Source organism: Paramisgurnus dabryanus, chromosome 16 (genome assembly GCF_030506205.2).
Source record: "Paramisgurnus dabryanus chromosome 16, PD_genome_1.1, whole genome shotgun sequence".
NCBI lineage: Eukaryota > Metazoa > Chordata > Actinopteri > Cypriniformes > Cobitidae > Paramisgurnus > Paramisgurnus dabryanus.
The window spans coordinates 25,279,490-25,298,704 of record NC_133352.1 but is presented as its reverse complement, the minus strand read 5'-3'; the positions used below and the strand labels follow the sequence as shown (position 1 = coordinate 25,298,704).

Sequence of the window (19,215 nt, the reverse complement as noted above, 5' to 3'; positions counted from 1 at the left end):
CTGAATCATATATAATCTCATTTTAGCTCGGTATATTGCTGCATGGTGCAGTCATGGCAAACCAAATGATTCAAATGAGCAGTCAGATGAAGAGGTACAATTTTTTACTTTTCACACTTTAAAATGTTCACAGTTGGAATAATTAGGCTATGAATAATCTACAGATACAATTCACTATTCTGAAATTATTTAATAATTATTATCAAATATAAATCATTTGGAATTTTTTAAGTATTTTTCATAGATATGGTTTGATTGTAGGTTGAAGATGAGGAGAGTGAAAATATTACAGTGAATATCTCCAGTAAGAATAAAGAGAGTGAAGAAGATGAGGAGAGTGAAAATATTACAGTGAATATCTCCAGTGAGAATAAAGAGAGTGAAGAACCAGAAGCAGCATGTGTGTACTCTGATGTCAAATGCGTTAGAAAGGAGTAAAACTGCCATTCCTACTGTAAGTAAATGAATGAGGATTAATATATTCTGGTTCTTATCATAAATACATTTTAAAATGTGTCATATGTACAATATGTATACAGGGTTTTTGCCATTTCTTTTGTTGCTTAACATATTTTTGTTCTCTTTTTGAAAGTGTCTAGTTGTCTAACTGTCTGCTGTTTAACCATATTTTCTTTTAAAAGTTAAAATGTTTAAAAAAGATGATATTGTAATTTTTTACAGTTCCACAGCTCAGTAATATCACGCTTTAAGAAAGGATGTGTTAATTTTTAACACAGTGTTTTGTTTTATGCTATTTAAAACTTTATGTTTTTTAACATATTGTGTGTCATTTCGTGTTGATTTTGTGTTCAAATAAATTAAAGTGACAACTTTTTATTATTTTTCGTGATACTGTCACGAATTTCCGCGTTTTTCGTGATCGTATCACGAATTTCTGTTTATGTGTCATTGTCACATATTGGTTACTCAACTGTTTTGTCCTATTTTTTTTTTACCATTGTCGCTTCAGGTTAGGGTTAGATTTACATAAAATGACATCCTTACCCAAACCCAGCTCACATTTTAAATGTTTTAAAATGTAGAAAATATTTAAAAAAATAAATCTGAAAAAAATAGTATATAAACCAATGCTTGTGACTGACACAAGATCAAATCTACCAATCAATCTATCTATCAATCGAAGCGAACATGGTTCGAAAATAGGACAAAGTAACCAATACGTGACAATGACACATAAACAGAAATTCGTGACAGTATCACGAAAAATAATCAAAAAAAATACGTGACTATTAGGCTAGGCTACATAATTTTGTGAGACTGGTAGGTTAAAACAACACAAACTTTGTTGTTCCAAAAATAACAACACAGAGATGTGTTTACAGTAGTAAAGGACAACACATTAGATGTGTTGTCCTTAACTAGACACAAGATGTGTTATTTTAACACATTCGTTTTAATGAACCTTGATATCTGTTTTGTCAAGCCATCTTTATCATCTCTCAGTTTACATGACATGTAAGGTGTTATGTTTTTTTTTGCAATATATTTTATATGTTTAATAAAATTATGCCATAGTTTTGCAAAACATTTACCCCAAGCATTTAGAATGTTTACAAATAAAGAGAGGAAACAATTACACTCTAAAACATAAATGCTGGGTTGTTTTTAAGCTAAGGCTGGGTGAATATTGGACAAAACACACGTTGGGTTATAAATACTGTAAACCCATGCTGGGTTGTTGTTACCCAGCCATGGATATTTACACTGAAGCAACCCAGCATATATGTAGGGAATAATTGACGATGGAGTCAATTGTACTGCTTATACCACGGTTACCACAAATATTGCTCTGGGGGCGTATTACAGAAAAGTCCTAACTTTAAAATCTTATCTTAACTGTTTGGTAACCATGGTAATTTCAGTTAGGACCTCATTTAAGACAAAAGCTATTACAGAATGATGTTCCTAAATGCATTATCTTATCTTAACTGCAGATAGGAAAGTGGTATTACAGAAGCATCCTAACTTGACAAAAAATCCTAAAAACGGTCTTAACTTTAGGGTAACCTCACAGGTGTCCTAACTTAAAACTTTAATGAGAGCCAGCTGAAACAATCACATTATGATAGAGCTGCGGGAGAATGACATTACATTTTTAACAAAGTGGAGGATGAAAAACATCAATGTTTGTTTTTGGATTACTGTACTCTTTGAATGTTTTTTACCTTTACACATTCACATAATCACAATGTTTCTCACTAGTGGAGCGATCTTTCAATTTCTGTCATCCCTCATTATTAAAAAACAGTTATCTTATCCGTGAACACTTGATGGGATTGTAGTGAATACAGTACACACTTGACTCAGCATCTATTTCTTGTCATGTCTCTATCAAATGTTGAAATGTACAATAGTATCCTAGCACTTAGGAAGAATTATTTTTTTAATTTTTGTAAGTCACATTAGCTTAATGTTTAAATTGAACGGTAACTGATAGATGATGTGCTAAAACACTAATACAAAAAACAGACTATGATGACTATGAATTTAATAAAATGTATTTTTCTGGCCCATTGAAATTAAAAAGACAATTCTTTTGTTTACTGTAGCAGCAGCTCACGCATTGCTGGTTGCTTGGTAACAGACATGACAGTTGATAGCCAAACATGATTAAGCGATTTGGGATTTCCTAACTAGAGATGAGATAAGATTTGGTGAAATAAGATGAGAATCCTAAATCAATTTAAGATTTGCTTCTGTAATATGAATTTGTGAAAAATCTTAACTTAACACATCATATCTTAAGTTAAGACCTAAGATAGAACGTTTCTGTAATACCCCCCCTGGTGCCTATTTTTAAGACATTTAAGACATACCCATGGAACATTTCTCAACGAAATCAGAATAGCATTCAACAGACCCGTGGTATAATTATTTATAACCCAACATTTGTATTTACCCAGCCTTTTTAGCATTTTTGGATACATTTCAAAAGGATCTTTCAAAAGACTTGATTCTGTTTGTTTCTTTTTGTAAGTAATTTTCCATAAAGACTATTATGCAGCCCTTCTTGTCTGTTTTAAATGTATACATTTCATCACAACGTGTAATGAGAAGTAAAGTTATTGTGCAAGACATTTTTTTTACTTATCTGAAACGTTCACGTTAATAAGTCTTAAAGTTCACCATAAGGGGGCAGCAAACTACTAAAAGTAATAAAAACACTTAAAACATTTCTAAAATCTCACATAAATATACATAATTATTTGTTTCAGTGTATTCATATAATATAATATTTAAACTTTATATTTTGTATTTAAATAAAGTGTGTGGTTGATAAGCAGACACCTAATAATAGCATCTAGAAATGATCTGCTAAATGACTAAATGTCATTGTCACGTTATTTGCTTTCTTGTGGTACATGCCTCTGTCATACTCCAGACTATCATCTGAGACTGCTCAGAAACCTGCACTTGACCCCATGTTTATAGTTTGCTGGAAACATACTGTTACTATATATGATAGCAGCAGGCTTAATCAAACTGGGTCAAGACAATGGGCTTTCCTAAAAATGTGCATTGAAGAAAAGCCACTGCTTAGTTACTCTTTGGATTTTTATATGGTTTATTTTTCATAAGGCCGGCACTGTATGTGCAAAATAAATAATAGGCTATAAAATTGCGTTGTCAAAATTATCAATTTTAAACCATTTTATTGAAAAATAATAATCTTTGATTGGGGTCAAATATGTTTTAAATACATTTTATGGCATACTTTGCTTCTCACTACAGGAATTAAGCCTTTTTGAGATGTTACTTCATACAAATTCACAGCACCAGGCATATATAAAAGCTGAATGAGGTAAAATAGTCTTTCAGATTAAAGCAGTTCAAGTTTGGAGAATAAGCTTATTTTACCAACGAACGCATCGTTATATGCAATGGAAACCTGTGGTTTGACTTTCAACGTCTGCATCACGTGTTGACCAGTGACCAGCATCTGATGAACATGTCATTCTTTCAAGATAATACAGGAAATAAGAGTAAGCAACAGGAAGTCAACTTCTCCACTGTTCTGCAAAAACGTTATGCAGACCAAATGACCTTTGTTCAGATTCTCCAAGCAGTTATGGTGCTGTGCCTAAATAAGTCAAAATGTAGCTTCGGCTACATTTTTGTTGTGCAGTAAACCACAACTTTAAAAACATAATAACATTTATACAGGTTTCAGTTTTGTGTTATACAGCCAGTAGTGTCCTCTTTGAGGAATTTATATGTGCACTAAACCTGTAAAAAAACAGCAAAACTTTTATTCTGAAAAACTATACCATCTAAAACATGTATTGGTACAAGCAAGCCAGCAAGTCTTAGCAGCCATGTGATATGTTTAAGGCAGGAACAATCATGTATACACTGTAAAGGAGTGAGGGGGAATTGGGACGATTCTAAGGGCCCTGGTGACATAGGGGGGCCAGCAGGACCCCAAACTTTTCTGTCTGGTCTGGGGCCTCATTTATAAAATGCTGCATAGACAACATCCTACATTTGATCTTAAGATCATTTATCAAAAATGCGTATGTGTGATTCATTAAACGAACGTACGCACAGAAAACGCGTGTACCCCTTTCTTTCAGATGTGAAATCTATAAATCGCAAATGATCTTGACCTTGTGCGAAGCTGAGTAGTTTCAGATCTCTACCTTTAAACAATGCCTAATTAATGTCGTAAACATATAAATGAGCACTTTTCAATGTTTAAATCCGACCATCAAGAATGGCTTATATTTTAAAAACCTGCAGTAATCGGACAAGCAAAAGTGCATACGTTTGCTCAGACCCTTAAGTGGCGCAAAGCACTTTTCCACGTCAAAGACAGTTTTTAAAAAAATATGGACTTTGCCGTGGATTTTTGCATACGCACATTTTACGATCAAATCTTTATAAATGAGGCCCCTGGAGTAGTATAAATTAGCCAGGGGGCCCAGAAATCCCTGGGAACAATCAACAATCATTTTTTCATGAAAAGTACAATAACAAATTATTTTTATTTAAATAATAATATCAAGTCATTAGGATGAGACAATCTGTTGAGTTGTTTTGTAATATTTGGACAAAAATAAAAATATTAATCCCATTACTATACAAGTGTGCTCCTGCTCTGAAGATGAAGTGAAAACTTCAAATATTTTTATATTTCAAACACACACCTCAAAATGATAGAATTTGTCTACCCGATGGTGTAGTGGACAGTGGTGCATCTTTCTGTGACCCAAGTTCGAATCTTGGCTCAAGGTCCTTTGTCGATCCTGTACCCCACTTTCCACCTTGTAATTTTCTGTCCTATTACTGTATGTCGTACTGTCTATCTAATAGAGGCAAAAATGTCCAAAAACATAGCTTTAAAAAAAGACATGCCTCAACTCAAGGCCTAAGTGTGGCTTAGAAAGACACAGATTTTTTTCACATTAAAACAGATGTTTCCTATTAGCATTTTGAAAGTATTAATACATATATTGTAAATAGTGGGTTTGTCAAATCTGTAATTATTTTCAACAAAGTACCAAGATGTTGCAAATGTACTGAGACCTGTTGCCCATATTTAAATCTGAAATTATTGGTGGAATGTGCAGCTTGGATAATGTCTCTCTGCATCATGATTTAAAGCTAAATGTTATGTATTGAAATATTTTAATTTGTAAATGAATAATTTGTTCATTCTTTTTTAATACAATATTCGGTAACATTTTATTTTACGGTGTAAAATAAACCCCAACCTTATAGTAAGTACATGTTGTTAATGATTATTACTTAGTACTTAAATGTATAATAACACTGTAACAGTGGTGCCGTAAAATAAAGTGTAACCCAATATTCTAATTATCTTTGTCCAATACTTTATGCAAACAATCGTCATCTCTTCACACACCTCCTCATCACCACCCAAATGAAAAGTCTGTGTAAATATTCCTACTGCTCATTTTGTTTCTGCTTTTATCAGAACCATCTGACCCTGTCAATAACATTACAAGAATGTATAAATAACTGCGTTATATTGACCCTTTTTCACACCTCCAACACAGTATGTGCTGCTGATGCTGATGATCAAAGCCTGAGAGAAAAACGACCACCTACTGTATCTATAATGGAAAACTGAAACACTCTAGCAAAAAGGTCACTGCCTTTATTTCGGTAATGCAATTTCACTACAATTTACAGTAAGAACATGCCTTGCAATTTCAACATTGTGTAGTACAAGCTTTAATTTTAATGTGCCTTGACATGTTCAAAACTTTGTGTTTGCAAAACTGCTTATAGTAATAAAAGCAATATAACAGTATTATTTTGGCACAAAAGTGAAAATGAAATTAAAATTATAATTTTCACTCCACAAAGTTTTACTTCTCATAGATATTCTGAATTAACTTTTTCTAAGCCTTTCAAAATGTAATCTTAATAATATTAAGCTAGACATGACTACAGATGTTTTCTAGTGCATCAGTATAAAGCCGGTGAGGCTCTTATGAAAATGTTTTTGTTATATCCACAGTGTTTACTCAGTTACTGTATCCTATATTCAATCACACTGAGATCGTTCAACTGGCTGTAAACACTTTCTTGAGCATCTTTGTGTCTTGCTTTTCTGTTTTTTCCTTCCTTAAAATGTGGGGCAGCATAATGCAAATTCACTGCTTCACAGCCCTATGAGAGACACATAACAGATAATAAATAACAGAATAAATATACGTTCTAATTTAAGTGTAAATGCATTTTGACCTAAATTCATAATAAAAGATTTATGAAGCACACCTGACTGGAAGGATGCTCATTTTCAAAGTCCTCAACATTTTCTAGTTGAAAGACAAAAATAATGTGCATGAGTCAATCGAATTTAATTCATCAGGTACTACAATAAAAGCTTGTTAATATTATTTGTTACAGTATTTTCAGAACTAGATTAAAAGAAAGTTAGGAGAGGGTTGTGTATGCAATTTAAGTTAAATTAAATGCTCACCTCTGTTGCAGTATCTTTCTTGTTTATGGCTGGAGGCGGCTTGGACAGTAATCACAACCACACAAACCCCCAATAATACTCCCAATATAATCACTATGAAATCCACAGGCTTTTCTATAACATAGTGAAAGTCAAAGCACATTGTTTAAGTGAACATGATCTAATTTGTGGGAGATTTTTGCTTATCTGTTTACTTATAGGGGCGATTTCCTGAACAGGTTTTATATTAATCCAGGACTAGTTATAGGCCTTAGTTATATTAAGACATTTAAGTAGTTTTTACAAACAAACCATACGAAAAACAATACACGTGTGCATCTTGAGACAAAACAATGGCACTGATTTATGTTAAGATATGTCTGTACAAAATGTTTATAGATTAAGGCAGCTCAAGCATGCATTATAGTCTGTGACTAGGATAAGCCCTGTCCGGGAAACTGCCCCGTATAGTTTTAAATAGGCTATTTGAAGTGTCCACATGATGTATTTGGACATAGGCCACATGAAATGTAAGAACGTTTTAGTATTATATAACAAATATTTCATAATCAAATGGGTGACATTCATTTGAAAGAAGTACAAACATAAAAGCAAGTCATTTAAAGCAATAGATGCTGTATATTGTTCAAAATAACAAACGTGTTTTGAAACATTTGCACAATTAACGTGGTACTATGCAAGAGCACCTGTAAAGTTTACACTAAAATCAATAATGAAAAGGTAAAATGTCCAGAAATGTAAAGACAGTTGTGAGAAAAGCTCTATCATTATTTGTTTTTAAGAGCTACTGTATTAGTTTAATTTAATATAGACTATTGCAATGAAATGAATACACTTAATTACTTTAGGTGTCCAAAATGGTCCTAATGCTTTATTGGGTCACTTTATGCACTGTAAAAAAATCTTGCACTTAAAAGTCATTTCAACTATTTTGACAAGTGATAAGTTACTGTAACTTATGTAAGTTATGTCAACTTACAGCAACCCATGCTTAAAATGCACAAAGATTATTTAACAGTGTACATTTTTTTTTTTTTTGTGAATTTCAGTTGGCCCTTTCAACAACATTACCAAAACATCTATTTAAGTAACCATTTTTGTCAAACAACTTATAGTTTCTTGCATAAATGTTTAATTATTAAAGAAGGTTAGGCACTTACCCATATTAATTTTTGTCCCATTACCAAAGAAAATTTTCCCACAGGTGATCAGTGCACAGTAATAAATGCCAGTGTCTGTTTGACTGAATATGTCTTTGGACAGATTGTGTGTACAGTTCTGTGTAGCAGATTTAATCTCACATTGATCACTTTGATCACGAGTGTAAATGATTTGTGGAGCAGATTTTTCTGAATCCGATCTGACCCAGAACATTTTCATCTCTGCAGTTGTGAATTCAGACAGCACAGAGCAGAACAGGGAGACAGATTCTCCAGGGGGAACAGTCGCTGATCCAGGATGCTGAATAACAGACACATTAAATTTTTGCTGGTTTTGTGACCCTAAAACAGACATGAAGACATTTTAAATGCATTTCATAATATAAAAATTAAAATATAGAATATAAAAAATAGTTTCATGTATCCTAACAAATTATCTCTTACAGAACTTCACACAAATTCAAGTTATTAATTCTTTTTTTTTATTTATTAGGATTTTCATCCCTTTTATTTATGATCTAAAAAATAAACATTATCCAAGCAAATGGTATATTTGTATCCTCTAATAAATGAATTACACTTACCTTTCAAAGTCAAAAAAGTGCCTTCAGCAAAAATAAGCTCAAACTTTCTCCATCCACAGTAATACATTGCTTCATCGGATGAGGCAACACTTGAAATCTTTAAATGACAGACTTTGGCACCTGTCTCAATAGTAAAACGCGTGGAATTAAATTCATTATAAAATACAGGTTGAGCCACAAATTTCTGCACCATTGCAACAATATAAGGATGTTTTCCTGGTCTTTGCTTGTACCAAACAATGGGATCATTATGATCTCTCAAAAATAAGCAACGCAAAGTGACACTATCACCAGCAGAGACGGTCATCACCCGATCTGGTTGATTGACAATATCAGACTTGCTCATGTCTGTAAGAAAGAGAAAATGCTTTTATTTTATCCAGGTTATATGACAAGGCTAAAGAAAATTTAGAAACCATAATATATCATAGTTCTACATAACAAGATCATAATGCATATTTCATGCAAATTTTAAATCAAGATTTCACTTATTTACAAATCATTAATATTGAAATCTAAACGAAATAATTGAATTATTACAAGAATAAGGTCCTATTTTTACCTAAAATCATTAAATATAAATCAACCAAAATTCAGTTTTACTGAAATAAATTTTTTGAAGTTCTTCACATTTTTTGCATTGTTGCATTTCATTTCATTTCAGAACAAACAGTAGCAATATAATAATAAACAATATTGAAAGCAATGTTTTCTCATATCAAATGTTTTTTTGACAAATCATCTGAAAATGATCTGACATATCATTACACAGTATATCATAACAGAATTGTTTAAGCTTACTTACATAAATGATTTAAAAGGATGAAAGAGCCCCAGATTATAAAAGAAACCCTCTTCATCTTGTAGTCTGTCTGTTTGTCTGCTTCTTGATAAACTACAGCAAGATTTACTTTACCTCCCTTGATGCCACGCTTTTTGTGACATCACAGGCTTCCTGTTACCTTACTTGTAAAGGTTTTAGTAGACCACAACAAATGTATAGTATTTACACAACTGTAATATTGATTTAGCCCACAAAAAAAATGTATTCCTTGATGCACCTACTGTATATGAGAGCATGTCACAATAGAAATAGTATATACAGTTATGTATACTGTATATTAGAAAACGCTTAGGTTACTCACGTAACCCCGGTTCCCTGAAATAACGGGAACGAAGCATTGCGTCAGTTAGCTGACGCTATGGGGGAAACTCCTGTTTACTCCGTGACTGAAGCCTATTGGTTAACGTCTGTACAAAGTACAGACCAATGACGTTTGAACCCGCGCGCGGGAGGAACGCGTCCCTATATAAGCGCGGTTCAATCGTCAGGAGCTCATTATTATTCGACTGAAGCGCGCAGCCGAATAACACTCGCTGCGTAGACGTTTGTAGCACGGCAAGAGACGCAATGCTTCGTTCCCGTTATTTCAGGGAACCGGGGTTACGTGAGTAACCTAAGCGTTCCCTTTCAATACGGTTCACTTCGCATTGCGTCAGTTAGCTGACGCTATGGGGGAACGTAATCCCATCACGCCGTGCATACACAACGTACTGAAGTGCCTTACCGGAGAGACACTGCGTGTGGCCCTATACCCGGCATATTCACAGCTTTAAAAGCAAATGTGTAAGCACCATATAAATTGTTGACGCGCACACGGTGGGGTTTTAAACGCACCGGGGGCACATTACATACACAAGACGGCGAGGTACGCGCCGCGGCTGTGCGAGATAAGTAAATTCAGAGTCACGTTGGTGAGCTCGCTGAGCGCACCGTGGTGTACACATAAAACGCATGAGCGTGCATGATTGAGCCGAGAGAACCTGCGCTCGTAGGGCAGGGACGTCTAAGCTGTACAATCTGACAACGTAGACGGCGAAGACCAGCCGGCCGCGTAGCAGATATTAAATATAGATATAGATACCCCTGTAGACCAAGTTCATGAAGAAGCCAAACTCGCACAGAGTGGGCTCTATATAGGACATAGCTCATAGAGGGGCGTGAGCCAGTGCGATGGTTTCAACGATCCATCTAAATAACCACTGTTAGCAACAGACATACGTAGTGAGTGATCTGCGAAGCTCACGAACGGCCGATCTGACTATAATATGCGGCAGAACGGTTCGTAGCGTGGGATTATACAGATACCACAATAGTGTGAACCCCGGTGCACCCTCGAGCGCATCGGGATGCATATAGGTAGTATTATAGTGCACAGATCGGTGAGCTTTCCAAGCGCGCCGTAAATGTGTATTGACTATAAATTGCACGGGCACAGGTGAACACTTGAATACATCGTGAATGCATATAGATGAATCAGAGTGTTATAATGCACAGGCCGGCAAGATTCTCGAGCGCGCCGTCATGTGTTCTGATAATAAATTGTGCGCACACGGGTGAACTCTTCAGTGCACCGTGAATGCGTATAGATAAATCAGTGCACACAACGCGCCGTGAATGTGTACAGATATGATTGATGAACGTAACGGTGGGCACCCAACGCACCGTGAACGTACACAGATGAACAACAATGTATGTGTCACAAAGCATAACACAGCTGTGTATACAGGTGAGCTTTCCCAAGCGCATCTTATTGTATACCAAAATGTTATAGCGTGTACATGTGAGCTTCTCTAAGCGCACGGTGGACGCATATAATTAAAACCCATATCGTGCATACAGGTGAGCTAATGGGCGCACCTTTAATGCAACAAACCTCAATAGTGCGCGAAGCAGGGATGTCGAAGCTGTAAACTGACAACGTGGACGGCGGGGACCAGCCGGCCGTGTCACAATTGTCAAATGAGAAACCTCTAAGAACATGCCCATGCTCTAAGACAAGTGAGCATAATTGTCACGGGAGGTGATAACGTCAACGATCCATAAATAGCCTGTATTGACAGGTGCTCTAGTGAGTGATCTGTGACGCAGATAAACAGCTGATCGTCTGATGTACGTCAGACCAACCTGATCTCACGAATTTCCGTGGCATAGTCACGGAATTTTTTGCTCATTTTTCCGTGGCATTCTCACGGATCTCCGCATATTTCCGTGGCCCTGCCACGGACTTTCTTTTCCGTGGCATTCTCACGGATTGGTAACTCAACTGTTTTGTCCTATTTTCTTACCATTGTCGCTTCGGTTTAGGGTTAGATTTACATAAAATGACATCCCTACCCAAACCCAACTCTAACCCCAACGCCAGGCAACAATTGATTAAAGTTTAGAAAATATAAAAGAATACATCAGAAAAAATAGTATAAACCAATACTTAAAGTGACAAACTAATGCAAACACCAAATCTAACCCTAAACCGAAGCGACAATGGTTTGAAAATAGGAAAAAGCAGTTGAGTAACCAATCCGTGAGAATGCCACGGAAAAGAAAGTCCGTGGCAGGGCCACGGAAATATGCGGAGATCCGTGAGAATGCCACGGAAAAATGAGCAAAAAATTCCGTGACTATCCCACGGAACTTTGTGAGATCATGTTGGTCAGACGTATGTGTCATACAGGACCTTGGACAGTTCCAGAGCGCTGTGCCTCGGGCACCGTCCGCATCTGAGAAATGACAGGCTTATGAATAAAGTGAATGGCCAGCCGTAAAAGCATGGTTCGCTGTTACCGCCGCCGTCCGCATCTGAGAGATGACAGGCTTGTGAATTAAATGAATGGTCGGTCGTAAAAGTGTGGTTCGCTGTTATCACGGCCACATAGATATAGGTAGGGGAGAGAGCCGCCGTGCCTCTGTAGTGAGGAGAAAAGTGTTCCACCGGCGATTCGCGGGGGGTTTTGACTTTCAAATGTCACTAGACAGAATGGATCAGACTTTGCATAAGGACGCCTCGTGAAAGGGGTCCTAGCAGCTTGTGTCAATGTGTCATAAGGCACGTAATGTAGGTCGTGTCCCACGGATGCCATCTCCGCACGCCCATCGTAATGGGTTAATATTGGTAGTTTAAGCATGAGATGCGTATCACTCTGATTGAACATAGCTTATAAAGCGATGCAATGAGTTTATAAAGGAGATGACTCGTCAGCTTGTTCAGGGGGCGAGATCTCAGTCTGGTTCGGTAAATAATGAAACCACCGTAGATTGCCCGACCGCATTATCACAATAACACGGTCGAGAGTGCTGCAGTGCTAAATCATCCTCTTAATGTACCGTATTCACAGTACAAGGTGATTTATATGAGACAAACGGCGTTCCACGCGCCGAAGGCTGATTGCCGTCGTAAAGCGTGTTCAACCCACAGCAAATGCTGGGCTAGCTCGTAATGACAGCACTTCATGCAGCCGTGTGTAACTTAAGCAAGCTTCCCGGCCGTCAGCTCGGGGCGGGACCTTTGCTTAGTCAAACTGAAGTGGACTTATGATCAGAATGCCACGATATTCAGCTTTCTGAGGCTCGTTAGAGGGGTACGTGTGCCCGTCTTAAACGAGATGCCGCGCGCGTCTGACTGTGCGCGCGCTTTAAGCTTTGAAACTTATTGTGGCGGGTAGCAAGCTCACTTGAGGTTGATATTACCCTTAATATCTCCGAGTATTGGAGCGGAGGTGTGAGCGTCTTTGGATCCGCTAATATAAATCAGCTATATGGCCGAAAAACGTCATAAACCGCTTGGCTGTAAGCCTTTGAGTGGCCGTCCGGAGAGGGCGCGATTCAAACGCTTGGAGCCATGCAAAAGTCTGAGGCTGTCCTTCCTCTAGGAAGAGAGAATAACAGCCGTAAGACCGTGCTCGTTTGCGCCATCAGCATCGTAGCGGAGAAACTGAGGTGGGCTGCGAGCGAATTTGGCAGAAAGGTGTTAGAGACACCGTACAGTCGTGGGGTGTCAATACACAGTATATGGCCAAACCGGGGTCTTTTCGGCTAGCGTCGATAGAATTATGGACGGCGGGCCGTGTGTGCGTATTACTGATTGCTTGTCAGTAAGGCGATAAAGTGTTTAGAGACACCGTACAACCGTGGGTGTCAATACACAGTATAGTAAGCACGGAAATTACTCTTTTTAGAGGAATTAAATACCGTTCGCCACTATAGTGAGGTCGCATAGCCGACAGTATTACACAGTATGTTTGGATAAACAGCACACAGAAAACATTACAGGGCAGTCCAGCCGAGGCGCGACATAACCCCTTTTCTCCCAGACAGTTTCGTTCTCTGTTGATGCAGCTGTGCTGCGGAGACCAGAGCTCAGCCGTTCAGGTGCACAAGCCTCAGTAGTGACGGTGACCGAACGGCTCACGGAGCAGAGCAGTATGTCTAGGTGGTTTAATGTCAGACTGAACCCATCGCAGAGAGGAAGTCTGCCGTGAGGCCCGCGGTTTTGCCGTTTATTAAAAGGGCAGAAAAACCGGGTATATATATAAGAATGTACCAATATTCAGCGCACTGATATAGGACGGGACTGAATAAAGGGAGGTATTCGGGCCTCAGTATATTATAAACAAATTCGTTCTGCCTCTGATTCCGTCTAAACCAGAGAGAAATTACCAGGCAGACGAAGAATGAGCTATCTGAAGTGAGATCGGCTCAGGCCAGTAAAGCTCTATAATAAGTGTTTTAGCGCTCCAATAGAGGCGTGTCCGCCTTATCGAGCAGACGAATGAGATTGTGCCGCTCCAGGAGGGGAGGGGCATGAAGCTCTCTTATAATGAGTGTTCTTGGTGCTCCAATCAGGGGCGTGTCTAGAGGGGGGGCATGGGGTGGCACCGCCCCCCCTTGGAATATGATTGGCCCCCCCTGGTGCCCCCCCCTCCAATCTCATTGGGCCAGCTAGATTTACTGTCAAGCTGAAAATGCCCACCGCACCATTGGACCAGAGAGCTGTCAATCACTGTTTGATTTGAGACTCGCGCGAAGACGAAGCGAGCACAGTAGTTGCGCGTTTTTAAAACAGGAGGAAAGAGACACCATGACACTCACCACACCATTGGACCAGAGAGCTGTCAATCACTGTTTGATTTGAGACTCGCGCGAACGCGAAGACGAAGCGAGCACAGTAGTTGGGCGTTTTTAAAACAAGAGGAAAGAGACACCATGACACCCACCAAACCATTGGACCAGTTGTCAGACACCCACCACACCATTGGACCAGTTGTCAATCACTGTTTGATTTGAGACTCGCGCGAACCCGAAGACGAAGCGAGCACAGTAGTGGCGCGTTTTTAAAACAGGAGGAAAGAGACACCATCCACCGCACAATTGGACCAGTTATCAATCACTGTTTGATTTGAGACTCGTGCAAACGAGAAGGAGGGCGCCCAGCCACAGACTCAACACTGGCACAAATCAAAAAGATTTTCCATGATTACCATTTACATTTTATTTTACTATTTAAAACGGCTTCATGTGCTTTTGCAAGCGCTCAGCAGAGCCTCTCTCTCTCTCTCTCTCGCGTGCACGCTTTCTCACTGCTGCGTGCGGAACCTCAACAGTGCCTCTCTGACACTGAGTGAAGGAGTTAAAAGTTGGCAGTGTTTTCCACCTTGGTTCCTCCGTTCTCTTTTCACGTAAAAGTTAACAGTCAACAGATGTTACTGACAGAGAAAACGGATGATCGAGTATTATGACTTAACGAAAGGTTAGTGTTTTCCTACACACACACCAGTTCTCTGTGCACGAGCTCTCTCTCTCCCTCCCTATGGTGCGGTATGCGCGCGCACGCTTAACAGTATTTTCTGATATTTTTGAATTTGCGCTGAATTGTCTGCGCAATACGCCATCTACAATACAACTATTACTCGCATTTAAAATTAAAAGCGCTCATAAACACAATCAGATGAGAAGAGCAACCTTGCACGAGACACACATGTAATCCGAAATCACCTCGTATCAGCTCTTCAATGTAAATTGTTTCAGACAATGTCGCAGTCGATTTTAGCAGTACAAAGTAACAGCTGGTTGGATTAAACACGAGGTGTTATTGGGTCGTGTTTAGTCACTAGCTTAAACTCTTTCTTGTTGTCTGACAACAGAAAAGATAATATGTAAAAAATAGCATTCAGTTGTGTTAAAATACAATATAGGCTAATAAACAATGAAAGTCAGATCAGACAGAGTCGAAAAACAAATTTTTAAGTAGGCTAATATTTTCCCAAAATCCTGATATGTCAGAATGTTAACTAATACCAGCTACACGCAATGTAGATAGCCTACTTAAAGGAACAGTTCACTTAATTTAAATGGTCATATACCTAAACTTGTTTCAAACCTGTATGAGTTTCTTTCTTCTGCTGAACACAAAAAAGAAAAGAGTTAAGAATGTCGGTAACCAAAATCAGTTGATGGATCCCATTGACTTCATATGTAGGAGCAAAATAACATGCAGTCAATGGGGTTCATCAACTTTCTGGCTACTAAGATTCTTCAAAATATTTTATTTTGTGTTCAGCCGAAGAAAAACTAATACAGGTTTGAAATAACTATAGGATGAGTAAATTATGACAATTTATTTAAAGTGAACTATTCTGGAACAGAACTGTTGTTTAATCCATGCAAAATACAAAAAATTAATACCATCTATATTAGAACATGTGGCATTGCACAAGATTTTGGGAACCATGCTTAATATTTTCTAAACCAGTATTTATTTTCATTTGAATTTTTTGATTGGCCCCCCCTGACTGGTTCTTGGTCCCCCTGTGCCCCCCCATTTATAAAATCCTGGAATCGCCCCTGGCTCCAATAGCGGCGAATCGGCCCTATCGAGCAGACGAATGAGATCGCGCCGCTCCAGAGGGGAGGGGCATGAAGCTCTGTAATCGTTGAACACTGGACAGCTGCATTTAGAGGCAGCGAGCCGTAATACCGCGTGCTAGCTAAGCCGTTAAGAGACCTCACCACTGTGGGGAAAGGAGCGAGGGACTCCGCGAGCGTGGAGCACGAGTGGCTGTGCTATGACAGGGGCAGACCGCCCGTGCTTGCTTGTCGTATGCATCTATCCAGGTCTACGGTTCCCCGCTTGTTCATCTCAACAAGAGAGGAACGGCAGAGGGGAGCAGCAACACAGACAGAACAGCCATGCGTCGTGACGGTATCACCCGATGCACTCGGGGGATTAATATATGTGCCAGAGATCTCGCCACTGAATTTGAGAGGAGCGAAGGGACTCTGTAAGCATGAACGGTTGCGGTGTGACAGAACACAGGGGGGGTTAGTCCGTGTGTGCTTGTCTATGCATCCATCTAGTCTCATGGCTCGCCGTGTGTTCATCAGCAGGGGGAGCACGAAACATGGATAAGACAACCAAAGCATAAGCGCGGTCCCGGCGTGGGAGGTGCCAGACCGGTAACGCGCTCGGAGGAAATTCATAGCAGAGAGGCTCACCGAGCCGCTGTGCTGGACGCTATTACAACAGCGCCTGCTCTTTTAGCTTATAGCTTTATATTAAAAATATTGATCTTACCGGGCGGCCGCAGCAGAGACCTCGTCAGGCGTGTCCGCTGCACAGGGCTCGTACCACGGCAAGCGAAGGCTATCTTCGGTTCTCGGCCGGAAAGCGGCAGGGGAAGACGCTAGACCTGGACTCTGCTATCTTCGGTTCTCAGCCGGAAAACGGCAGGGGAAGACGCTAGGCCTGGACTCCGCTGCAGGGCTTTTGTCAACGGCGAGGTAAGGCTTCTTCTTTTCTTCGGAGCAGCGAGAGGTTCGCGCTGAAGGAGAAAATAATGAGCTCCTGACGATTGAACCGCGCTTATATAGGGACGCGTTCCTCCCGCGCGCGGGTTCAAACGTCATTGGTCTGTACTTTGTACAGACGTTAACCAATAGGCTTCAGTCACGGAGTAAACAGGAGTTTCCCCCATAGCGTCAGCTAACTGACGCAATGCGAAGTGAACCGTATTGAAAGGGAACTTACTCTTTCTTGATACAGTAGTTCACCTCGACTTCCGCTTCAGGGCTTGTGTGTCAGCAGGTGTTCAACTCGTCAGGCCTCCACCTAAAACCTTACGGCTTCTTTTGTATGCAGTGCACAGTGAACATTAGGCCTTCTATAGATGTTCGACTTTATGCAGCGCAGACCGATTGGTGTTTAGCATCAATTTCCTACACTGATTTGTCTGCACAGTGCCCAGTCATCTTTCCGCTTGTTACGGTTAAGGATAAGGTTAAGGTATACTTAATGGGGAAATATGTCTTGGGCTCCAAAAACTGCCCCTGCATCACTACATTTAAACAGTACATCAACACAGATGGATACCGCCATCCAAATAAAACCTGGATATAACATCAAAATGAAATCACAATAAAATCACATATAACCATTTAGTGCCTTCATAGCCACAGGAATGAATGAGTTCTTAAACCTAATAAGTCTGCACCTCGGCATCCTAAATCTCCTTCCTGATCATGATGTAGGGAATAATGTTTCCAGGTCCAAGCCTCCACTCAATTTAATAGAGGAAATTAATTAAACAGCCATTTATGAGCATTATTTATTCATATTACACATTTAAGTGAAAAGTTTATAAACTCACAGCAGTCTCCAAGCTCAAAGAATCACTGACAGCAATTTAGTAATATTTCGAAAAAAATACGTCCATGAATTCATGCTGGTCATCTCGGATTTTGTTGTGGAGATAAAAATTAGGATCCGTTTTGTTTTGGTAGTTTTGCATTATGATACAAGTATATTAGCATGTTATTTCCCTATAACATTTGAGATCGGTTGGACCTGGAAGTGCTGCGTGACGTCAGACTTGACAAGCGGATATAAAAGAACTGAATTGCGCATGATGTCATGATGTCCGCCATATCAGTCCTACCATTCTATCAAATTTATACACTGTAAAAAATCTTTGCTGCCTTAAATTTCTTTGTTTAATTAACTCAGATTTTTTTACCGTGTAGGAGGTTATCCAATTAATAAAAAATACAGTACCTTACCACTGTTTTTATATCAGAAATCCATTTTAAGTCTTCTTGTAAATTCTTTCAATACTAACATCCCAAGCAAGTAAATGCTTAACTACATTAGATTTTCTATTTAGCAGATGCTTTTATCAAAAGCAACTTACAAAAGCAAGTGGAAATAATAAAGCGATTCATCATAGTGAAACAATAATACAAGAAGAGCTAAAAATCCTCAAACATGGTTGCAAACTGTTCCTATGCCCTTTTAAGATCTTAACATAGTGGTCTCCAACATGGTGCACCTTTTCTCCGATTAACGATTTTACAGACAGACATTATCATAATTCCTCCCACTTCGGACTCACAGCCTGTAAGTTAACTCCTGTTAGCAACCAAATCTTTCAAACATGTTAAGGAGCGTCACATTTCCTGCTGACGTCAGAGGTATTCAGGCCAATGACAACGTACAGCTGGCCAATCAGGGACACAGAGCTTTTCAAATCCGTGCGTTTCAGAAGGAGAGTGAAATCTGGAGCTACAAAAATTTATGGAATTTGGAAAAGAATGTGTTTTTTACCATAAACCACGCAAACACATTGTATTATACCAAATACACTAAGGGACGGTTTCCTGGACAGG

At 39.0% G+C, this 19,215-nt stretch overlaps 1 protein-coding gene across 1 annotated transcript; it reads right to left on the bottom strand.

The window, feature by feature from the left end:
• Positions 1-6,218: 6,218 nt before the first annotated feature.
• LOC135752116 (uncharacterized) lies at positions 6,219-9,642 on the bottom strand. Its single transcript, XM_065270485.2, has 6 exons — positions 9,523-9,642; positions 8,718-9,065; positions 8,134-8,475; positions 6,974-7,087; positions 6,769-6,809; positions 6,219-6,660 (listed from the first exon to the last, which is right to left on the bottom strand). Exons 1-6 carry the CDS (start codon positions 9,575-9,577, stop codon positions 6,520-6,522), a joined length of 1,041 nt encoding a protein of 346 aa, XP_065126557.1. The 5' UTR covers positions 9,578-9,642; the 3' UTR covers positions 6,219-6,519.
• Between the last annotated feature and the right edge of the window lie 9,573 nt (positions 9,643-19,215).